This window comes from Trachypithecus francoisi, unplaced genomic scaffold, assembly GCF_009764315.1.
Source record: "Trachypithecus francoisi isolate TF-2019V2 unplaced genomic scaffold, Tfra_2.0 Lachesis_group3, whole genome shotgun sequence".
In the NCBI taxonomy this organism is placed as follows: domain Eukaryota; kingdom Metazoa; phylum Chordata; class Mammalia; order Primates; family Cercopithecidae; genus Trachypithecus; species Trachypithecus francoisi.
The window spans coordinates 4,655,821-4,677,853 of record NW_022681468.1 but is presented as its reverse complement, the minus strand read 5'-3'; the positions used below and the strand labels follow the sequence as shown (position 1 = coordinate 4,677,853).

Genomic DNA, 22,033 nt, shown 5'->3' with positions numbered 1-22,033 from the left:
TATGATCCTGGCACTTTGGGAGGCCGAGGCGGGTAGATCACGAAGTCAGGAGTTTGAGACCCGCTTGGCCAACATATCTACTAAAAATACAAAAAATTAGCTGGGTGTCGTGGCAGGTGCTTGTAGTCCCAGCTACTCAGGAGGCTGAGGCAGGAGAATCGCTTGAACCCAGGAGGCAGAGTTTGCAGCAAGCCAGGAGCACGCCACTGCACTCCAGCCCGGGTGACAGTGCGAGACTCCATCTCAAAAATAAATAAATAAAATGGATGGGCAGGGTTGTGTTTGGGGGTGGACGTTCAAACAGTCCTCTGTTACAAGAACTGAAAATAGCTAGTTAAAGGGGAAGTGCTGCCTGTGTTTCTGTTGAGGAAGGACAGAATAAGAACGGGGACGTAACTGCAGTGAAGGTGGGCTAGGTGCTGAGAGGGCGCCATGTCTCACCAGGTGGTGCTCACAAGAATATGAATCGATCAGTACAACCTGTGCACAGGGCTAGATTTGCCTAAATGACCCTTTCACCTAGGAGTTCCACTTCTAGGTGTTCATTCAACAGTAGCTTGGCCTGTGTACAAAATGGCAAATCTAAGAGCAAGTGTGTACCAGCTGAAGACTGGAGATAACTCAGAGGGCCCTCCTGAGGCCCACCACGCTGCGGTGCTGGGTAGTCTTTGCCGACACAGGACATTCGAATACAGGCTGGACAGGTGCAGAGCAGGTGGTAGAGGCCTCCCTGAGGCCACAACACCCGCACTGACACGTGTCTATAAATGCTTAGACCTTCTCTGTAAAGACAGACGAGAAACTGGTAAAAGCCATCACCTGGGGAAGGAACTTTGCTGACCAAAGAACAGGGTCCAAAAGGCAGGGCGGCGTGGTTCTTCTCACCATGGGCCCTTTTAGAGTTTGAGTTTGTAGAAGCTTGTGTGTATTACCAGTTGGGTTTTTTCCACGTTTTAATTGGCTAGACTATAGGTACTTGACATTAGCTTCTTTGTGCCCTTCTTTCCTCATTTGTAGAGTAGTTTGATAACAGTGTCAGCCTCGTAGGCTGTCAGGAGGATTACCTGAGATAGTATCTGTAATTTGACACAGTCCCTGGCAATTTAAATTCTGTGTAAAGTTAATCCCTTGGTGCTGCTCAGCGTTGGTGTTGATACTGGCTGTCTAGAAGGATCGTAAATACAAAAAAGCTATTTTAACAGTGCCAGATGCTGAGGGAGGACGATTGTCCCAGAAGAAAAAGGATTTTTAACTATGGCCCTCCTGGTATATGACTCAAGCTACCTCCTCATGCCAATAGTTCTTCAAAAGGATGATGTGATGTTAGCATTAAGCATGTAAGCTTTATTGGTAAACCTGAAAACGTCTCTGGAAAGCACCCTCGGGTGGCGGTAACAGCCTGTCCCTCTCATCAGGGACTTGGCTGACCGTGATCCTGTGCTTTTCCCATTCCGTGTTCCAACCTTCTCCTCCGTGGCCTCATCCTCAGGTATCCGCTGATCATTGACCCCTCTGGACAGGCCACAGAATTCATTATGAATGAATATAAGGATCGTAAGATCACACGGACCAGCTTCCTGGATGACGCCTTCAGGAAGAACTTAGAGAGTGCACTGCGATTTGGGAACCCCCTTCTGGTCCAGGTTGGTGTTGACCTTTGAATTCTTGAAACACCGCATTCAAGAGTGAATTCCTTTTTGCGGGCTGCATTTAGTTTTCAACTTTGTAAGACTTCATGTTGTATCAGAAGGATAAAGCTTTGAGATGGTTCTATAATAGATAAATTCGGCAGAATCATTATTTGCATTTAAAATTCTATTCAGTGGTGGGGCGAGGTGGCTCATGCCTGTAATCCCAGCACTTTGGGAGGCCAAGGTGGATGGATCATCTGAGGTCAGGAGTTCAAGAAAGCCTGGCCAAACCCCGTCTCTACAGAAAATACAAAAATTAGCTGGTTGAGGTGGCGGGCACCTATAGTCCCAGCTACTTGGGAGGCTGAGGCAAGAGAATCACTTGAACCCAGGAGGCACAGGTTGCAGTGAGCCGAGATCGTGCCATTGCACTCCAGCCTGGGAGACAGAGACTGTATCTCAAAAAAAAAAAAATTATATTCAGTACAGCCATGAAAAGCAAGAAACAGCCAGGCGTGGTGTCTTATGTCTGTAATCCCAGCATTTTGGGAGGCCAAGGCAAGCAGATCACAAGGTCAGGAGATCAAGACCACCCTGGCCAACATGGTGAAAGCCCATCTCTATTTAAAATACAAAAATTAGCCGGGTGTGGTGGTGCACACCTGTAGTCCCAGCTACTCGGGAGGCTGAGGCAGGAAAATTGCTTGAACCTGGGAGGCGGAGGCTGCAGTGAAACGAGTTCACGCCACTACACTCCAGCCTGGGTGACAGAGTGAGACTCCGTCTCAAAAAAAAAAAAAAAAAGAACAAGAAAAATGTTCAAGAAACAAGAACAGGCCGGACGCGGTGGCTCAAGCCTGTAATCTCAGCACTTTGGGAGGCCGAGACGGGCGGATCACGAGGTCAGGAGATCGAGACCATCCTGGCTAACAAGGTGAAACCCCGTCTCTACTAAAAAAATACAAAAAACTAGCCAGGCAAGGTGGCGGGCGCCTGTAGTCCCAGCTACTTGGGAGACTGAGGCAGGAGAATGGCGTAAACCCGGGAGGCGGAGCTTGCAGTGAGCTGAGATCCGGCCACTGCACTGCAGCCTGGGTGACAGAGCGAGACTCCGTCTCAAAAAAAAAAAAAAGAAACAAGAACAAGGAACATGTTCCTTTGCAGGAACATGGATAGAGCTGGAGCCCATTATCCTCAGCAAACTAATGCAAGAGCGGAAAACCAAGTACCAGATGTTCTCACTTAGAAGTGGGAGCTAAATGATGAGAACACATGGACACATAGAGGAGAAAAACACACACTGGGACCTTTCAGAGCACGGAGGGTGGGCGGAGGGAGAGGATGAGGAAAAACGACTGATGGGTACTACACTTACAACCAGGGTGATGAAATAATTTGTATAATAAACCCCCATGACAAGTTTACCTATGTAACAAACCTGCACTTGTATTCCTGAACTTAAAAGTTAAAAATTTGTTTTTAAATAAAGCATGTAAGGTCACTAGGAAGCATCAGATTTGCAACAAGATGAATTCATTATGCAAATTTTAAAAAATTAAAGAAATGAAATACAGTGTCGTTCAGAGGGTCTGTGTCAGCACTGTCCCCCAGAACTTTCTGCAGGGGCAGGAATGCCTGATGGTCCACACTGTCCAGTGTGGTAACGCTAGCCTCAGGTGGCTTATGCTGAGCACTTCCCACGGCTAGTGTGACCAGGAACTGAGTGTTTAATTTATTTATTTATTTATTTAATTTTTTTTTTTTGAGATGGAGTGTTGCTCTGTCTCCTAGTCTGAACCTCTCAGGTTCAAGCAATTCTCCTGTCTCAGCCTCCCAAGTAGCTGGGACTACAGGCACGTGCCAACACCCCCAGCTAACTTTTTAGTATTTTTAGTAGAGATGGAGTTTCACCATGTTGGCCAGGCTGGCCTTGAACTCCTGACCTCAAGTGATCTGCCTGTCTCAGCCTCCCAAAGTACTGGAATTACAGGCGTGAGCCACCACGCCTGGCTGAGTTTTTAATTTTAGTTAATTTTTTGAGACGGAGTCTCACTCAGTTGCCCAGGCTGGAGTGCAGTGGTGCGATCTCTACTCACTGCAAGCTCCGCCTCCTGGGTTCACGCCGTTCTCCTGCCTCAGCCTCCCAAGTAGCTGGGACTACAGGTGCCCACTGCCACACCTGGCTAATTTTTTGCATTTTTAGTAGAGACAGGGTTTCACCATGTTAGCCAGGATGGTCTCGATCTCCTGACCTCGTGATCCGCCCGCCTCGGCCTCCCAAAGTGCTGGGATTACAGGCGTGAGCCACCGCGCCTGGCCGATTTTAGTTAATTTAAGTGTGAGTAGCCACACAGAGCTAGTGGCCACCATATACAAGTGGCGGGTGGCTTTTGGGAAGGTATGCTTATCTAGAGTAGCACAGCAACATAGCATTTGGGGGAAGATAAAGTTACAAAGCGCTGGCCTTCAAGTTCCACCCGTGTGCTATGCAGGATGTGGAAAGCTACGATCCAGTTTTGAACCCAGTGCTGAACCGTGAAGTGCGACGAACAGGAGGGAGGGTGCTGATCACCCTCGGGGACCAGGACATAGACCTGTCGCCATCGTTTGTCATCTTCCTGTCCACCCGGGATCCCACTGTAAGGAGTGGGACTCTTCCCCAGGGAAATCTGGCAGGATTTGGTTTTGAAGCTGAATTACAACAGACTGTTCTGTTATCTATTTTGGTAGGTCGAGTTCCCACCAGATCTCTGTTCCCGGGTTACTTTTGTAAACTTCACAGTCACCCGTAGCAGTTTACAAAGCCAGTGTCTAAATGAAGTACTTAAAGCAGAAAGACCTGATGTGGACGAGAAACGATCTGATCTTCTGAAACTTCAAGGTAGGATCTGGACCTATGGCTGTTAGATGGTTGGTGCAGGTGAAGGAGCTGAACTTTGAAGTGACTAGGATGTCCCACGTTTGTGGCGAACACTTCTGAGAGCGTACCTTTTGAAGTATTACTGTAAACTCTGGATGTTTTATTCATTTAAGGGGAATTTCAGCTCCGTTTGCGTCAGCTGGAAAAATCTCTACTACAAGCTCTGAACGAGGTGAAAGGGCGCATTTTGGACGATGACACGATCATAACCACTTTGGAGAACCTGAAGAGAGAGGCTGCAGAGGTCACCAGGAAAGTGGAGGAGACGGACATCGTCATGCAGGAGGTGGAGACCGTGTCCCAGCAGTACCTCCCGCTCTCCACCGCCTGCAGCAGCATCTACTTCACCATGGAGTCCCTCAAGCAGGTGGGTGCCTTGGCCGCGCAGAGGTTGGCCGGCCCCGCACAGTAGCTCCTCGGCCTCGCAGAAGTTCGGCGGGTGCCAGGGGAGCTGCCTCACAGCTGCCTACTGCTTCCTTTCAGATACACTTCTTGTACCAGTACTCCCTCCAGTTTTTCTTGGACATTTATCACAACGTCTTATATGAGAACCCGAACCTGAAGGGCGTCACCGACCACACACAGCGCCTGTCCATTATAACGAAGGACCTCTTCCAGGTAGAGAGTGAGGTCCTCAGCCGCTCCCCGGCGGGGGGAAGCAGGGTGCTGCTTCTCTTGTGGAACAACATCGTCTCCTGCTCTTGTCCCAGGTGGCATTTAACCGAGTGGCTCGAGGCATGCTGCACCAGGACCACATCACCTTTGCCATGCTGCTGGCGAGAATTAAACTGAAGGGCACCGTGGGGTAAGAGCGCTCACGCCCGCAGGAGGGGTCGTCCTGCTAGTGGCCCGCAAGGGTTTCGTGATCAGATACGTGCTTTTATTTTTTCTTTTCTTTTATTTTTTGAGACGGAGTCTCCCTCTGTTTCCCAGGCTGGAGTGCAGTCGTGCAGTCTCAGCTCACTGCAACCTCCAACTCCCAGGTTCAAGCCATTCTCCTACCTCAATCTCCTGAGTAGCTGGGACTACAGGCGCCTGCCACCACACCCGGCTACATTTTTTTGTATTTTTAGTAGAGATGGATTTTCATCACGTTGGCAGCCCAGCCTGGTCTCAAACTCCTGACCTCAAGTGATCCGCCTGCCTTGGCCTCCCAGAGTGCTGAGATTATAGACATGAGCCACTGTGCCCGGCCTGTTTTTTCTTTTCTTTAAATCACAACTGTTATTTTAGTGACAGTGGGAATGAACATGAGGGACCCTAGCTAACCTGTTGCATCCTTCACAGGGAGCCCACCTACGATGCAGAATTCCAGCACTTCCTGAGAGGAAATGAGATCGTCCTGAGTGCTGGCTCCACCCCCAGGATCCAGGGCCTGACTGTGGAGCAGGCGGAGGCGGTGGTGAGGCTGAGCTGCCTTCCCGCGTTTAAGGACTTGATTGCAAAGGTTCAGGCAGACGAGGTGATTGTTCTTTTGAATGTTCCCAGTGAAAAATGCCGGCCTTTTCCCAGGAAATGCGAGGAATCGCATGTTGTATAAAACCCAGAATGTCGTGTGTGCGCGCTCGCGTCAGACTCTTGCGTCAGCCCCCCGAGGCCGGCCCTGCCCCATGGGGGCTTCCACTGTTGTCTCCACAGCAATTTGGCATTTGGCTGGACAGCAGCTCCCCGGAGCAGACCGTGCCCTACCTCTGGAGTGAAGAAACACCTGCAAGTAAGCCCCGCTGTGGTTTTCTTTCTGAACCTGAATGTAAAGTTGGGTTTTGCTGCTTAAACGGATGCTTTAAAAACACGCAAAGTTACTAGCCTGGGCAGCATAGGGAGGCCCCATCTCTACAAAAAATACAGCCTTGGCCAGGAGTGGCGGTGCACACCTGTAGTCCCACCTACTCGGGAGGCTAAAGCAGGAAGGTCACTTGAGCCTGGGAGGTCGAGCTTGCGTGAGCTGCGATTGCGCCAGTGCACTCCAGCTGGGCAGCAGACAGAGACCTGTCTCTGAGTGAGTGGTCACTGATGCCCGAGATACGTGTTTCAATGTTAAAACTTTTTAAGGAAAGCACTGAGGAAGATCGCTGCTAGATAGGTGTTGGGTTAGAGATAGATCAGAAATTTCCAATTCCTGTTCATCGCATGCTTGAAGACCATAAGAGAACTAGGTGGGGAGCTCCTGCCCAGTGGTAAGGAGTTAACTGGCTGTATTCATGCTGCAGACAGGAATGGAATGCCATCAGCCGGCTTTGAGTGTGTTAGGCCAGACCTGGGCTAGCCAGGCTGAGAGGAAGTGTCCGACTGTGGAGGGCAGAGCTTCCTGAGTACCTTCAGGTGTTCTCAGGAAGTGAGCAGGTATTAGTGTAGTAATTTAAAAATCAGCAAACGGCACCTTGTCCTATGGATACATCCAGGCGGTAAGGTGTTCTCATAGGTGTGTCCAGAGGGCTCACGGAAGGCACAGGAGATGTGGCTGAATGTCTTGATTTGAGCTGATCCTGAAATGCTGAGTGGGTGCTTTGGGAAGAACACTCCAGGCAGGGGAGGGCGTCTCCAAGTCCTCGCTTCCACCCAGCACCCACCCCCTGTCCCTGTTTCAGCACCCATTGGCCAGGCCATCCACCGCCTGCTCCTGATCCAGGCTTTCCGGCCCGATCGCCTGCTGGCCATGGCCCACATGTTTGTTTCAACAAACCTTGGGGAGTCTTTCATGTCCATCATGGAGCAGCCGCTCGACCTGACCCACATTGTGGGCACAGAGGTAATGTCCTGATACAGCCCAGGCGTCTCAAGAGACTCCATGCCCACCTCCCCAACCACAGCTGTCAGCAGCCCTGGCGCCTGCTGTCACTCCAGGCTACAGTCTGCTCCTAAGACCAGGAGCTCGCTGCAGATTCTCAACTGGCTGCGTGGTGCCCACACCTCTGGACCCCAAAAGCACATCTCAGACCCCTCACTCAGGGCGCTCCTTTCCCTTGACAGGTACGCACTATTTGCTGGCACCGCTGTAACTTCTGCCTTCTCTGTTTGCAGGTGAAGCCCAACACTCCTGTCTTAATGTGCTCTGTGCCTGGTTACGACGCCAGTGGGCATGTCGAGGACCTTGCAGCCGAGCAGAACACGCAGATCACTTCAATTGCAATCGGTAAGGGCGCTTGGTGGGCTCCATGGGCTGGAGCCCTGCAGGATTCGTGGTGGGCATTGATGTCCGCGGCTGCCGCTGCTGACACTAAGTTTCCTTGCGCCAGGCTCTGCAGAAGGCTTTAATCAAGCAGATAAGGCAATAAACACCGCTGTGAAGTCGGGCAGGTAGGCCTGTTCTCTTTGGCTGAAGAAAGCCTTAGTCCCCAGGCATTCAGGCAGGCAGCCTGGTGTGTTGTGTGACTCTCACTTTGTGTGTGCAGGTGGGTGATGCTGAAGAATGTCCATCTGGCCCCAGGGTGGCTGATGCAGCTGGAGAAGAAGTTGCACTCCCTGCAGCCGCACGCCTGCTTCCGACTCTTCCTCACCATGGAGATCAACCCCAAGGTGGGTGTTTGAAGGGGTGGAGACGTTGCAGGCTGCTGTGGCAGTCCTGTCGGCGCCGTGTGGTGGAATTGAACAGGCGCCTGTGTCCACACCCGAGCCGTAACGGGAGCCGCGCTCTCTTAGGTGCCAGTGAATCTGCTCCGTGCGGGTCGCATCTTTGTGTTCGAGCCACCACCAGGGGTGAAGGCCAACATGCTGAGGACGTTCAGCAGCATTCCCGTCTCACGGATATGCAAGGTAAGTACCTTGTTCTCCTGGTATGCTTTCTCCATAGAAGCCAAAGCCCAGTGCCATCACCAAATGCAGAAGTGGGTCCCTGGGTGTCCCAGAAGTGCCATGTGGTGAATTGCACAGGTGCTTTTGCTTTTCGGCTGTAGGTAAAATTTCCTTCCTTGGCCGGGCATCGTGGCTCACACTGGTAATCCCAGCAATTTCGAAAGTCGAGGCAGTAGGATCATTTGAGCCCAGGAGTTCAAGACTGGGCAGGCCAGGTGTGGTGGCTCACTCCTGTAATCCCTGCACTTTGGGAGGCCTAAGTGGGCAGATCACTTGAGGTCAGGAGTTTGAGACCAGCATGGCCAACATGGTGAAACTCCATCTCTACTAAAAATATAAAAAATTAGCCAGGCGTGGTGGTGGATGCCTGTAGTCCCAGCTACTGGGGAGGCTGAGGCAGGAGAATTGCTTGAACCCAGGAGGCGGAGGTTGGCAGTGAGCTGAGATTGCATCATTGCACTCCAGCCTGGGCGACAGAGTGAGATACTGTCTAAAAAAAAAAAAAAAAACAGGCCGGGCGCGGTGGCTCAAGCCTGTAATCCCAGCACTTTGGGAGGCCGAGACGGGCGGATCACGAGGTCAGGAGATCGAGACCATCCTGGCTAACACAGTGAAACCCCGTCTCTACTAAAAAATACAAAAAACTAGCCGGGCGAGGTGGCGGGCGCCTGTAGTCCCAGCTACTCCGGAGGCTGAGGCAGGAGAATGGCGTAAACCTGGGAGGCGGAGCTTGCAGTGAGCTGAGATCCGGCCACTGCACTCCAGCCCGGGCTAGAGTGAGACTCCGTCTCAAAAAAAAAAAAAAAAAAAAAAAAAACACAGACCTGTCTGGGCAACATAGTGAGATCCTGTCTCTCTATAAAATTTCCTTCCTGTGAGCAGGTTGAAAAGTAAAAGCCGGCCGGGCGCGGTGGCTCAAGCCTGTAATCCCAGCACTTTGGGAGGCCGAGATGGGCGGATCACGAGGTCAGGAGATCGAGACCATCCTGGCTAACACGGTGAAACCCCGTCTCTACTAAAAAATACAAAAAACTAGCCAGGCGAAGTGGTGGGCGCCTGTAGTCCCAGCTACTTGGGAGGCTGAGGCAGGAGAATGGCGTAAACCCAGAAGGCGGAGCTTGCAGTGAGCTGAGATCCGGCCACTGTACTCCAGCCCGGGCGACAGAGCGAGACTCCGTCTCAAAAAAAAAAAAAAAAAAAAAAGTAAAAGCCATGTTTGATTATGGGGTGTGATTAGGTCCTAGAGGAGCAGAGATGCCCACCCACGGAGAAGCTGGGACTCAGCGTTGTGTCCCCAAGTGGCAGACAATCTCCTCTCCCCCAGCACAGGCCCCCGGAGACCAAGCAGAGCCCTCCCAGGTGCCAAGTGAAAACCAAGACTCTTGGGCAAGAGAAAGGGGATTGTGGCAGGGGGTTCGTTCTGTCAATTCTGTTCTACTTTGTGCCATATCCACCTTTTGTGACATTCCTAGAAACTCTGTCTTCTGTAGATTTCTTATTGGCTGAATAAATTCTCTGATGGTCTCATTGGATGACATCTCTATTAATAGAAAAGTTGGCATACTTCTCTCTTAGCAACAGTACTCGTGTGAATTTGCTGCCATCATCAGGATGTGGAGAGCTCTTTGTAAAGCTTTGACTCTGACCTAGCCTCTGTGCTGTTCTTGGAGAAGTGCTGCTCTCTAATGACTCTCTACTCGGTCACTTTCCTCACCCAGTCTCCCAACGAGCGTGCCCGCTTGTACTTCCTGCTGGCCTGGTTCCATGCCATCATCCAAGAACGCTTACGATATGCACCACTGGGGTGGTCAAAGAAGTATGAATTTGGAGAGTCTGACCTGCGGTCCGCTTGCGATACAGTGGACACGTGGCTGGACGACACAGCCAAGGCAAGTGTGGGCCATGCCAGGACAGGCAGCGGATGTGCACCTGGGAAGGACGCCGCAGGGCATGGTACTGAGAGGCCAGACTCAGCCTGGAAGAGCGAGCTGACCCCTCGTGACCACCAAAGCCTAGCCAGGCATGGGGAGTGAGGAGGAAAGCTGTGCCCCTCGAAAGGGAGCCCCGGGCATGCCCGCCTCCGACCACACACGAACCCTGCTTTTCCTCCCCCAGGGCAGGCAGAACATCTCACCGGATAAGATCCCGTGGTCTGCCCTGAAGACCTTGATGGCCCAGTCCATTTATGGCGGGCGCGTGGACAACGAGTTTGACCAACGTCTGCTCAACACCTTCCTGGAGCGCCTATTCACAACCAGGAGTTTCGACAGTGAATTTAAGCTGGCATGCAAGGTCGACGGGCATAAAGACATTCAAATGCCAGACGGCATCAGGTATGCTACTGCCTGCTGGAATGGAGACAGTTGTGACGTCAGGGCGTCTGGTGTCACTCAGAGGTAGCCTCTAACATCATTTCCAAATGCACTGGTTTTCTAGGCGAGAGGAGTTTGTACAGTGGGTGGAGCTGCTCCCCGACACCCAGACGCCCTCCTGGCTGGGCCTGCCCAACAATGCCGAGAGAGTCCTCCTTACCACACAGGGTGGGTGACGAGGGTCCTCCTCACGCGCGGGGGGGTGGCGAGGGTCCTCCCCTCATGCGGGGTGGGTGGCAAGGGTCCCCACACACGGTGAGTGTGCGCTGCTGTTCCAGGGCCCTCCCTGGTTATGCTGGGTGTGGCTCTGTCAGCCTCGGCCTCCCCGCCAGTCTCCAGCTGCTCCTAGCTCCACTCGGAGGGGAGGCAGAGGAAAGAATTGGCTCTAACAGGGATCTTTTTTTTTTTTTTTTTTTTTTTTTAATTGAGACGGAGTCTCGCTCTGTCGCCCAGGCTGGAGTGCAGTGGCCGGATCTCGGCTCACTGCAAGCTCTGCCTCCCGGGTTCACGCCATTCTCCTGCCTCAGCCTCCCGAGTAGCTGGGACTACAGGCGCCCGCCACCTCGCCTGGCTAGTTTTTTTTATTTTTTTTTTAGTAGAGATGGGGTTTCACCATGTCTAACAGGGATCTTTTCTGCAGCATCAACTCAGTTCTAGAGAAGAGGCTTGATATTTATGTAAATGAGCCTAGAAATAACATTTAGATTTTCATCTCATATTGAAAAGCAGTTACTGGCTGGGCACAGGGGTTCACACCTGAATCCTAGCACTTTGGGGGCCAATGCGGGCAAATCACTCGAGATTAAGATTTCCAGACCAGCCTGGTCAACATGGCAAAACCGCATCTCTACTAAAAATACAAAAATTAGGTGGGCATGGTGGCAGGCACCTGTAATCCCAGCTACTCAGGAGACTGAGACAGGAGAATCATTTGAACCTGGGAGGTGGAGGTTGCGGTGAGCCAAGACCACGTCACTGTACTCTAGCCTGGGCAACAGTGTGAGACTCTGTCTCAAAAAAAAAAAAAAAAAAAGGCCGGGTGTGGTGGCTCACGCCTGTAATCCCAGCACTTTGGGAGGCAGAGGTGGGTGGACCTAAGGTCAGGAGCTCGAGGCCAGCCTGGCCAACATGGTGAAATCCCATCTCTACAAAAAATACAAAAATTAGCCAAGTGTGGTGGCAGACACCTGTAATCCCAGCTACTCGGGAGGCTGAGGCAGGAGAATCGCTTGAACCCGGGAGGCGGAGGTTTCAGTGAGCTGAGAACGCACCATTGTACTCCAGCTTGGGCAACGGAGCGAGACTCTGTCTCAAAAAACAAAAACTGTTTCTGTTTTTTTTCTTCAAGAGTTAAAAAGTACCTGATATTAAGGGATATTTTAAAACCATTCATCTTCCCTAGAATTTTTTAGCAGTCTTTTTTTCCTTTTCACTTACAAGATGTTTTCTTCAAGACTTCAAGTGCTGTGAGCCAGAAGGGACCTTAGAAATTCTCTAACCCAGTGTCTCTCACAGTGTGGCTCCCAAACCAGCAGCAATAACCTGCCCAGAACTTCTTAGAAATGCAGGTTCCCGGCCGGGTGCGGTGGCTCACGCCTGTCATCCCAGCACTTTGGGAGGCCGAGGCGGGTGAATTGCGAGGTCAGGAGATCGAGACCATCCTGGCTAACAACAGTGAAACCCCGTCTCTACTAAAAATACAAAAAAAAATTAGCCGGGCGTGGTGGCGGGTGCCTGTAGTCCCAGCTACTCGGGCGGCTGAGGCAGGAGAATGGCGTGGGCCCAGGAGGCAGAGCTTGCAGTGAGCCGAGATCGCACCACTGCACTCCAGCCTGGGTGACAGTGCAAGACTCCGTCTCAAAAAAGAAAGAAAGAAATGCATGTTCCCAGGCTCTGCCCAGACGCACTCCATCAGGACTAGGGACAGGCCCAGCAATTGGCCTTCACAAAGCCTCCAAGCACTACACATGGGGTTAACAGTGGCTGATCAAATCTCGACTTTCTGTTACGGGGAAAAATCACGAAAAGCAAAGAAGACAGAGGGGTTGCTGAAGCTCACAGCTAGTTAACAGGATAGTATCAGGCCGCTCCTTCAGGCCACCTCTTTAGTCCTGTAGGCAGAACTTCCAGTTATGGGGCTTGACTTTCAGCCGAGGCCACCCTGCAGGGCATCTGTGCCTCCTGTGAGAAGAGCCGTCTCCCACGGAGAATGTGCTTGTAGACCCGCTTCGGGTCCGCAAACCCAGCTGCCCGTTCAGAATGAAAACGTAAGATAGTTGGCAGCTGAGTCATGTGGAGCTGGCGAGGAAGCCCAGGAGAATTGGAGCCCTGGGCACCAAGCATGCTTCCAAGGGTCGGGCAGGAGCGTTGGCTCCTGCAGAGGCCTGTGCTAGTACTGGGTGTTCCATGCCGGGAGCCCCAGTGTGGCCCTGCACAACTGGGTCCCTGTGAAGGACCCCTCAGGCCTATCATGTCTGCTCTTTGAGCCCCGTGCTGTGCCAGCTCTGTGCTGGGGACAGCACAGCTGTCACCTTGTCCAGTCCCACTTAGAGCACAGCAGCGAGGCCCAGGCCCTGCCTCCCTACAGTGCAACTCCCAGAGGCAGCGCTCTTGGGAGCTTGACATTCAGCACTCTGTGTCAGGGGCAGGAAAGGGGAGCTGCCCTAACCCAGAGATCCAGTTGCCCCGTATCATCACAGTCACATCCCAGAGAGGGCAAAAGCCAGGTGCCATGGGCAGGTCTGGAGGGAAAGCCAGGTGATCTGGGCGAGGCTGGAGCACATTACAGGCACCACAGGGCTCAGGGTAATCCCAGCCACATGGTGGCAGTCACAGGTCAAGGGACACCATGGCGACCAGTTTTCTGAGTTAAGAGGGCAGGTGGCACCCCCTCCTGGAGCCCCTCTCGAGCACGCACTCATTCATGGTCGGGCACAAAGCGGGCTGGGGCTTGGCCCAGGTCTCACCGTGAACCCAGGGTCCTGAAGAGCCTGCCTTGAGTCTTGGGACTCAGGCTGCTGGTTCAGTTTTTTTGTTTTGCTTTGAGACTGAGTCTTGCTCTGTCACTCAGACGAGTGCAGTGGTGCAATCACAGCTCACTGCAGCCTCAGCTTCCTGGGCTCAAGCCATCCTCCCACCTCAGCCTCCCAAGTAGCTGGGACCACAGGTGCCACCACCACACCTGACTTTCTCATTTTTTGTAGAGATGAGGGTCTCACTATGTTGCCCAGGCTAGTCTTGAACCCCTGAGTTCAAGAGATGCTCCCGCTTCAGCCTCCCACAGTGCTGGGACTGTGGGTGTGGGCCACTGTGTCTGTCTTACTGGGTCAGTTTTAATAGTCATGTACTTGACCTGGTAACAGTTTTTTCTTCTGTATTTGTCTCCTTAGCTTTCTGGTCAGGCCGTTTTCTGTGCTTTAAAAACATATACGACTGGCCAGGCCTGGTGGCTCATGCCTGTAATCCCAGTACTTTGGGAGGCCGAGGTGAGCAGATCACCTGAGGTCAGGAGTTCGAGACCAGCCTGGCCAGCATGGTGAAACCCTGTCTCCACTAAAAACACACAAAAAATTAGCTGGGCCTGATGGCACGTGCCTGTAATCCCAGCTACTTGGGAGCCTGAGTCAGGAGAATCGCTTGAACCTAGAAGGCAGAGGTTGCCGTGAGCCAAGGTCGCACCACTGCACTCCAGCCTGGGTGACAGAGCGAGACTCCGTCTCTCTTTCTCTCTGTATATACCTATATGACAGCACCTTTCAGATTGCTGCAGTTCCCGGTGCAGACTCACCACGTGGCCTTTACATTCAAGTCCTTTTTCCCTCTGATTTCTTACCTGGCCCCTCCCTCCCTCCTGCTGTGACTGTGGGACTATGGGCCAGGTGTGGACATGATCAGTAAGATGCTGAAGATGCAGATGTTGGAGGACGAGGACGACCTGGCCTACGCAGAGACCGAGAAAAAGACGAGGACAGACTCCACGTCCGACGGCCGCCCCGCCTGGATGCGGACGCTGCACACCACCGCGTCCAACTGGCTCCACCTCATCCCCCAGACACTCAGCCACCTCAAGCGCACTGTGGAGAATATCAAGGTAGCTGGAGGGTGGCGGGCCGGCCAGGTCTCAAGGTCCCAGATGCTGGATATGGTCACGGACCATCGTTCCGTGGACCCAATATTGGTTCCATTGTGCTGGACGGAACGTGCTCACACCCATGTCCCCTCAGGGCAGGTGTCCAGCTGAGCCCAGGCATTGGCAAAATGAGTTGGCCCTTTTGAAATGGACGGAAAACACTCCAGCAGATTGTGAGATAGGCAGACAACTTCCAAAGCGAGCCACCGCAGCCCTTCCTCCCTAGAGGGCCCCGAGAGCTGCGACTCAGGCAGGGACTTCGGTGGGTTTCTGAGCAGCCTCAGCCTCACACAAGCTCGATTCCAAGTCACACTCTGCCAAAGCTGTCCATGACCCTGGACAGGTCGGAAGCTCTGGGGCTCGGCCGAGTTACTTCTGTTTGATCTTTCTGCTGGAGAAAGAACCTCTTCCTAACTTCTCTTCACCCTTTTGAACGATTTTAGGATCCTTTGTTCAGGTTCTTTGAGAGAGAAGTGAAAATGGGCGCAAAGCTGCTTCAGGACGTTCGCCAGGACCTTGCGGATGTGGTCCAGGTGTGCGAAGGAAAGAAGAAGCAGACCAACTACTTGCGCACGCTCATCAACGAGCTGGTGAAAGGTGCGCGAGCGCCGAACTCACGGTGTGGCCTCCGGTGGGCACGTTGGCCTGGGGCCTCCTTGGCCTGGGGCCACAGCCTGGCCCAGCCCAGCCACACAGCACCACGTGCGACAGCAGGCCTGGGGGGTTTCCCTCTGAGAGCAGCTCTGTGCTCTTACCCTCAAGGTGGGCGGGGTGAGGGGCAGGAATTAGAAATACTGAAGAATTTGGTTTTCTTCTGTGCTGGTTCACTGAATGTTGACCAAAATCTTTACGCAACTTCCACAGTTTTTTTAGGGGTCTTCCAAGACAGCGAATGGGGCATGTGGTGTCCAGGACAGTGACAGACGGTAGTAGGTTACGGCCTGTGAAGAATGGGCATCCCCCAGGACAGTGGAAAAGCAGGGGCAGGCGGGCATGGGGGGCTTGTCCAAAGTTGTGGGAAGCCCCCAGCATCCTCGTATTTGCCCAAAAAGCCCTAATTACCAGGAACACTGAGCCACTTGTGTGACATGAGTTTTTAGCCGCGGTTTTACTTGAGCTTGATTATGGTCCTCCAGACAGACACACCTGGACTCATTTGACCCTAGAAATTGCACGGTTCTGAGACATGCTCTGGACCAGCCTGAGTTAGAGCAGATACGGAGGTGAGGGCGGCGCCAGGGGCGTAAAGCACAGCCTGGGAAAGGCAGCAGGTGGGGCCACCGGCCGCCTGTGTGGGCAGCCAGGATGCCGGAGCACTTGCAGCTTTGCCGCATCTGTGCTGGGGGAGTTGTGAGAGCTGACGCCTTGCGCTCTGTGTGCCTTGGCTGCAGGGATCTTGCCTCGGAGCTGGTCCCACTACACGGTGCCTGCCGGCATGACCGTCATCCAGTGGGTGTCCGACTTCAGCGAGAGGATCAAACAGCTGCAGAACATCTCACTGGCGGCTGCGTCTGGTGGCGCCAAGGAGCTCAAGGTGAAGGCGCTCCTGACGAGTCTGGGGTGGTCGGCAGCTGTCCTGGGTTGGGGTGCGGGTGGCTCTGGGGACAAACACAGGGCCCAGGTCTGACCTGAGCTCCTTCCCCCGGGGGCTGCCGCTTTCCACAGAACATCCATGTGTGCCTGGGTGGCCTGTTCGTGCCGGAGGCGTACATCACTGCCACCAGGCAGTACGTGGCCCAGGCCAACAGCTGGTCCCTGGAGGAGCTCTGCCTGGAAGTCAACGTCACCACCTCACAGGGCGCCACCCTGGACGCCTGCAGCTTTGGAGTCACAGGTGAGTGGAGTCTCACAGGAAATACTGGCTCTTCTCTGCAGGTGACCTCAGCGGCCTGAGACCACTGTTCCCAGATACACGCACTTAGGGTGACCCGCTGGTGGTCGGGTGGAGCCGCTGTGTTTGGCAGCCTCTGGGAGCCCTGTGACCGCGGTTTGTGTGGCTGGCCTTTCACCTCAGCCTGGGTTTTGGCTTCCGCCTCACAGGTTTGAAACTTCAAGGGGCCACGTGCAGCAACAACAAGCTGTCGCTGTCCAGCGCCATCTCCACCGCCCTTCCCCTGACGCAGCTGCGCTGGCTCAAGCAGACGAACGCCGAGAAGAAGGCCAGTGTGGTAAGGACGCGCTGCTTTTCCTGGGTCTTCTGCAGCGACCCCTGCGGTAACCAAGGGCAGAGGCGTCTCCTTTTCTACGCCTGGGTTGTGCTTGGACCTGGAAGTCAGGTTCCTAGAGGAAAGTCATTTTGCACCTGTCCCAGCCTCTCTCTTGCCGGGGCCCCCATCAGCTGTCCCTGGCAGTCTTCCAGTTTTCTTACTTTTCCCTGAAGCCACCAGTAAACCCCTCTGCTTCTCCTGCAGGTGACCTTACCTGTGTACCTGAACTTCACCCGTGCAGACCTTATTTTCACCGTCGACTTTGAAATTGCTACAAAGGAGGATCCTCGCAGCTTCTACGAGCGGGGTGTCGCGGTCTTGTGCACAGAGTAGAACTAAACTTTTCTAGCTGCCCCTTTCTGTGATAGTGAAAGTTGTTATTTAACATTTATTCATTATTAAAATGTTTGGAAGGTCTGAGCTTGTGAGAAGAAAGTGGTTGGTTGGAGGTTGGAGGAAGCTGAACGGACTCTGACGGCTGGGAGTGGTGGAAATTGGGAGGACACCAGGAGGTATTTGAGAAGGCTAACGGCAGGGCTCCTTCGAGGAAATAAAACACTAAGCATGAGCCGACTCCGCCTCTTCTGTCTCACCTTCGCCGCAGGGCGGAGAGCCTTGCCTTCCTGCAGCCCAGGGAGGGCAGCCCACGGCAGCCATGCCGCTCTCCACCTCGCTTGCATCATGAGTTTGCTCCAGAGCGGCCACAGCACTCCTGAATTAAGACCATCGGACCCCTTCTCAGACACAGACACAGCGAGAGGTGGCTCTGGAATCCCTGAGGCCCGGGCACAGGGGGTCACGCCTGTAATCGCAGCACTTTGGGAGTCTGGGAGTTAAAGACCAGCCTCGGCAACGCAGTGAGAGCCCGGCTCTACGAGAAATTAAACCAGGGATGGTGGTGCACACCTGTAGTCCCAGCTACTTGAGGGCTGAGGTGGGAGGATCACCCAAGCCCAAGAGGTTGAGGCTGCAGTGAGCTGTGATCTCACCACTGCACTCCAGCCCGGGCGACAGAGGGAGACCCTGTCTCAAAAAAAAAAAAAGCCCCCAACCGCTTGTGTACTTGGCCGGGGCCCCAGGACTCGGCTCCAGACAAGGGAGTTTCCTGCTTCAGATGAGGGAGTTGCCCATCGCCACCCTAGCACATCCATTCCCACACAACCTTCCAGTGGTGGCGATGGCAGTGGCCCATGCAGCTGGCTGACTGCGTCTCACGTTCACGGTGCTGGAAGTGGAGTGTGCTACACCCGTGGAAACAGCCTTCTGGCATCTCAATGTCTTTATTTTATTTATTTTATTTTATGTTTTTAGGATGGAGTTTCGCTCTTGTCGCCCAGACTGGAGTGCAATGGCGTGATCTCGGCTCATTGCAGCCTCCACCTACCGGGTTCAGGTGATCCTCCTGCCTCAGCCTCCTGAGTAGCTGGGATTACAGGCATGTGCCACCATGCCTAGCTAATTACTATATTTTTAGAGGAGACAGGGCTTCACCATGTTGGCCCAGGCTGGTCTTAAACTCCTGGCCTCAAGTGATCCTCCTGCTTCAACCTCCCAAAGTACTGGGATTACAGGCATGAGCCACTGTGCCTGGCCATATTTTTGTATTTTTTGTAGAGATGAGATCTCGCTATTTTCCCCAGGCTGGTCTCAAACTCCTGGCATTAAAGGCTCCTCCCACCTCAGCCTCCCAAAGTGCTGGGATTGTAGGCGTGAGTCACTGAGTTCAGCCCCTAAAAACATTTTTCTTTTTAGAGACAGGGTCTCACTCGTTGCCCAGGCTGGTATGCAGTGGCATCATGGCTCACTGCAGCCTCAACCCCCTGGGCTCAAGTGATCCTCCCACCTCAGCCTTCTGAGCAGCTGGGACCACAGACATGCACCACCACATCGGCTAGTTTTGTATTTTTTGTAGAGATGAGGTTTCACCATAGTGCCTGGGCTGGTCTCCAACTCCTGAGCTGAAGTGATCCTCCCACCTTGGCCTCCCAAAATGCTGGGATTGCAAGTGTGAGCCACCACACCCAGCCCCTAAATACATTTTTTATGTGCACTGACATCAGCTTTGATCAGAGGAGCCCCTGCCCCTTTTGGGCTGGGACCCCTTCCTGGACTGAGTCTGCCCATCTTGGATTAGGCCACACACTGCTGCTTCCTATTCCTTTTCTCAGGCTCTGCAAGGAAGAGCTCCGGCTTCCCCTTGGAGAAGGAGATTCTGAGCCCCTCTTCTCTGTCACTCCCGAATGTAGGTGGTGGCCATGCCCCTCGAGCTCTGCTTGGCACATGTCTGCCAGTCTCGGGGCTCCACCGGAGTAAGGAAGGACTTGGCAGCCTTGGGTGTCTGGTCCTCCTCCGTCATCCTCGAGTCCTCAGGCTACATGTCCACATCACTGGCTTCCAGGGACACAGGGGCCCAGCTGGCCACTTTTATGACAAGAATTGGGGTTTTTGGTGACAGGGCGTCGACTATATAAACTTCTCTGGATTCTTTGACTTCAGTGTGTAGGAAGCCACTTTACAGCTCATGTCACCCAGAGAGCAGTCATTGCAGCTCCAGTCGGAATGACCGGAGGTGTCCTCCGAATCGCCATCATCAAGATCTGACAACTGAGAACAAAAGTGTTCCTCAGTCCAGGAGCAGTTCCTCGAGGCGGAGTCAAGTCTAACATGCTCGCACGCGCTGACTCTTCCTTCTGTCACTGAGGCTGGTTTTTGCAGGCTCTGCCTTGCAAATGAATTTTTCGTTCTTTCTTTCTTTCTTTTTTTTTTTTTTTGAGACGGAATCTTGCTCTGTCATCCAAGCTGGAGTGCAGTGGCGCAATCTTGGCTCACTGCAACCTCCACCTCCCGGGTTCAAGTGATTCTCCTGCCTCAGCCTCCTGAGTAGCTGGGACTACAGGCGCCCGCTCATTTTTGTGTTTTTAGTAGAGACAGGGTTTCACTGTGTTGGTCTGGCTGGTCTTGAACTCCTGACCTCAGGTGATCCACCCACCTCAGACTCTCAAGTTGCTGGGATTATAGGTGCGAGCCATCGCACCCGGCCGACTTTTTCTTTGTTTGTTTGTTTTGAGACAGAGTCTTGCTCTGTCACCCAGGCTGGAGTCCAGTGGCGCTATCTTGGTTCACTGCAAGCTCCGCCTCCCAGGTTCATGCCATTCTCCTGCCTCAGCCTCCTGAGTAGCTGGGACTACAGGCGCCCGCCACCACACCCAGCTAGTTTTTTGAATTTTTAGTAGAGATGGGGTTTCACCATGTTAGCCAGGATGGTCTCGATCTCCTGACCTCGTGATCCGCCTGCCTCGGCCTCCCAAAGTGCTGGGATTACAGGCGTGAGCCACCGCGCCCAGGCTCTTTGGGTTTTTTTGTTTGTTTTTGTTTTGTTTTGTTTTTGAGACAGTCTGGCTCTGTCACCGAGGCTGGAGTGCAGTGGTGCAACCTCACCTCACTGCAGCCTCAACCTCCTGGGCTTAAATGATCCTCCCACCTCAGCCTCCCCAGACTACAGGTGCACACCACCACGCCTGGCTAATTTTTGTATTTTTTGTAGAGATGGAGTTTCACCATGTTGCCCAGGATGGCCTTGAACTCCAGGGCTCAAGTGATCCACCCACCACAGCCTCCCAAAGTGCTGGGATTACAGGCATGCGCCATTGTGCCCAGCTGCAAATGAATTTTTAAAAATGCGTTAGATCAGTATTCGTATCACCCAGAAACAGCCTGAGAACCCACCATCATTGGGGACTCAGCTTTGTTCCCACAAAGCCCTCAACCCAGTGCTGGGCACAGACCTGGGAGGCTTGGCCCAAACCACCCTGCCCTCCGTTGGCACCCTGCCCTCCGTTGGCAAGGCCGAGCTCCGTCTTTCCCTCTCAACAGCTCTTCCAAAGAGCAAGGCAGCATTTTCCTGGTGAGGGGCAAGTGAAGCTGAGGCCAGACCCACCCCTGAGTCTTCCCTCTGCCACATCCAGGACCTGACGGGCGTTCTGGGGGGGGGCCCACCTTCACCCTGAAGGCCGCCGCCAAGGTGGTTGGCAAGAAGCTGAAATGGGCATTTAAGGCTGAACCTTGTTTTCAAAGGTGCCTATTTCCTGTTCTCAAAGCAACACACCTGAGAAGCAGTGGCAGGTGGCGCAGCCCACCCCCAACCCCCAGGGCCACCCAGACACCAGTTAGGACACCACCATCGCCAGCAGGGGCTTTGCAGAACTTTTTTCTTTTTTTTGTTTTTGAGATGGAGTCTTGCTCTGTCGCCCAGGCTGGAGTGCAGTGGTGCGATCTCGGCTCACTGCAACTTCCGCCTCCCCACTTAATTCTCGTACCTCAACCTCCCGAGCAGCTGGGACTACAGGCGCCCACCACGATGCCCAGCTAATTTTGTATTTTTAGTAGAGACGGTTTCACCATGTTGCCCAGTCTGGTCTCAAACTCCTGACCTCAGGTGATCTGCCCACCTTGGTCTCCCAAAGTGCTGGGATTACAGGCATAAACCACCACGCCCGGCCCTCTTGTATTTTTTTGTAGAGACATGGTTTTGCCATGTTGCCCAGGCTGGTCTCCTGGGCTCAAGTGATCTACCCACCTTGGCCTCCCAAAGTGCTGGGATTACAGGCCTGAGCCACCGCGCCTGGCCCAACCTTATTATTACTGAAGTCACCTTGTTACACACAAACATCTGCAATTCCTCCTGGTCATTCCTGGACTTCTCTTTCCTAGCCAAAGTCAAAGTAGGCCTTAGGGAGGACCCTGGAGGAGAAACCCCCTCCTCTTCACTTCCACCTTCTCTCTTCCACCCCTGGAAGTCGGCTTTCTGACCTCAGAATCCCAGCTGTCTTCTGGACTCAAGCGACAAGTCACCTAAGTGACAGGTGCAGTGTGCGCTTCGTGACCACCACTCTGCTCCTCCTGCAGCAGTGCCCCCGCCCCCGACACAGCTGACAAGGCTGGGAACACCTGGACCCAGGGTGCGTGGCTGTGTCTACAAAGGC

At 53.3% G+C, this 22,033-nt stretch overlaps 1 protein-coding gene across 1 annotated transcript in view; it reads left to right on the top strand.

Moving 5' to 3' along the window:
- DYNC1H1 (dynein cytoplasmic 1 heavy chain 1) overlaps positions 1-17,624 on the top strand; it is a 92,678-nt gene extending 75,054 nt beyond the window's left edge. The window contains exons 57-78 of the mRNA XM_033191286.1: positions 1,490-1,643; positions 4,124-4,270; positions 4,362-4,512; positions 4,665-4,918; positions 5,035-5,169; positions 5,262-5,356; positions 5,839-6,013; positions 6,190-6,265; positions 7,140-7,300; positions 7,573-7,684; positions 7,788-7,848; positions 7,944-8,067; positions 8,191-8,304; positions 10,062-10,232; positions 10,459-10,676; positions 10,780-10,883; positions 14,594-14,805; positions 15,288-15,441; positions 16,236-16,378; positions 16,510-16,678; positions 16,885-17,012; positions 17,256-17,624. Of these exons, the coding sequence (XP_033047177.1) occupies positions 1,490-1,643; positions 4,124-4,270; positions 4,362-4,512; positions 4,665-4,918; positions 5,035-5,169; positions 5,262-5,356; positions 5,839-6,013; positions 6,190-6,265; positions 7,140-7,300; positions 7,573-7,684; positions 7,788-7,848; positions 7,944-8,067; positions 8,191-8,304; positions 10,062-10,232; positions 10,459-10,676; positions 10,780-10,883; positions 14,594-14,805; positions 15,288-15,441; positions 16,236-16,378; positions 16,510-16,678; positions 16,885-17,012; positions 17,256-17,384 (3,187 nt within the window). The 3' untranslated portion in view covers positions 17,385-17,624. The remainder of the gene's footprint in view (positions 1-1,489; positions 1,644-4,123; positions 4,271-4,361; positions 4,513-4,664; positions 4,919-5,034; positions 5,170-5,261; positions 5,357-5,838; positions 6,014-6,189; positions 6,266-7,139; positions 7,301-7,572; positions 7,685-7,787; positions 7,849-7,943; positions 8,068-8,190; positions 8,305-10,061; positions 10,233-10,458; positions 10,677-10,779; positions 10,884-14,593; positions 14,806-15,287; positions 15,442-16,235; positions 16,379-16,509; positions 16,679-16,884; positions 17,013-17,255) is intronic.
- The last annotated feature ends 4,409 nt before the right edge of the window (positions 17,625-22,033 follow it).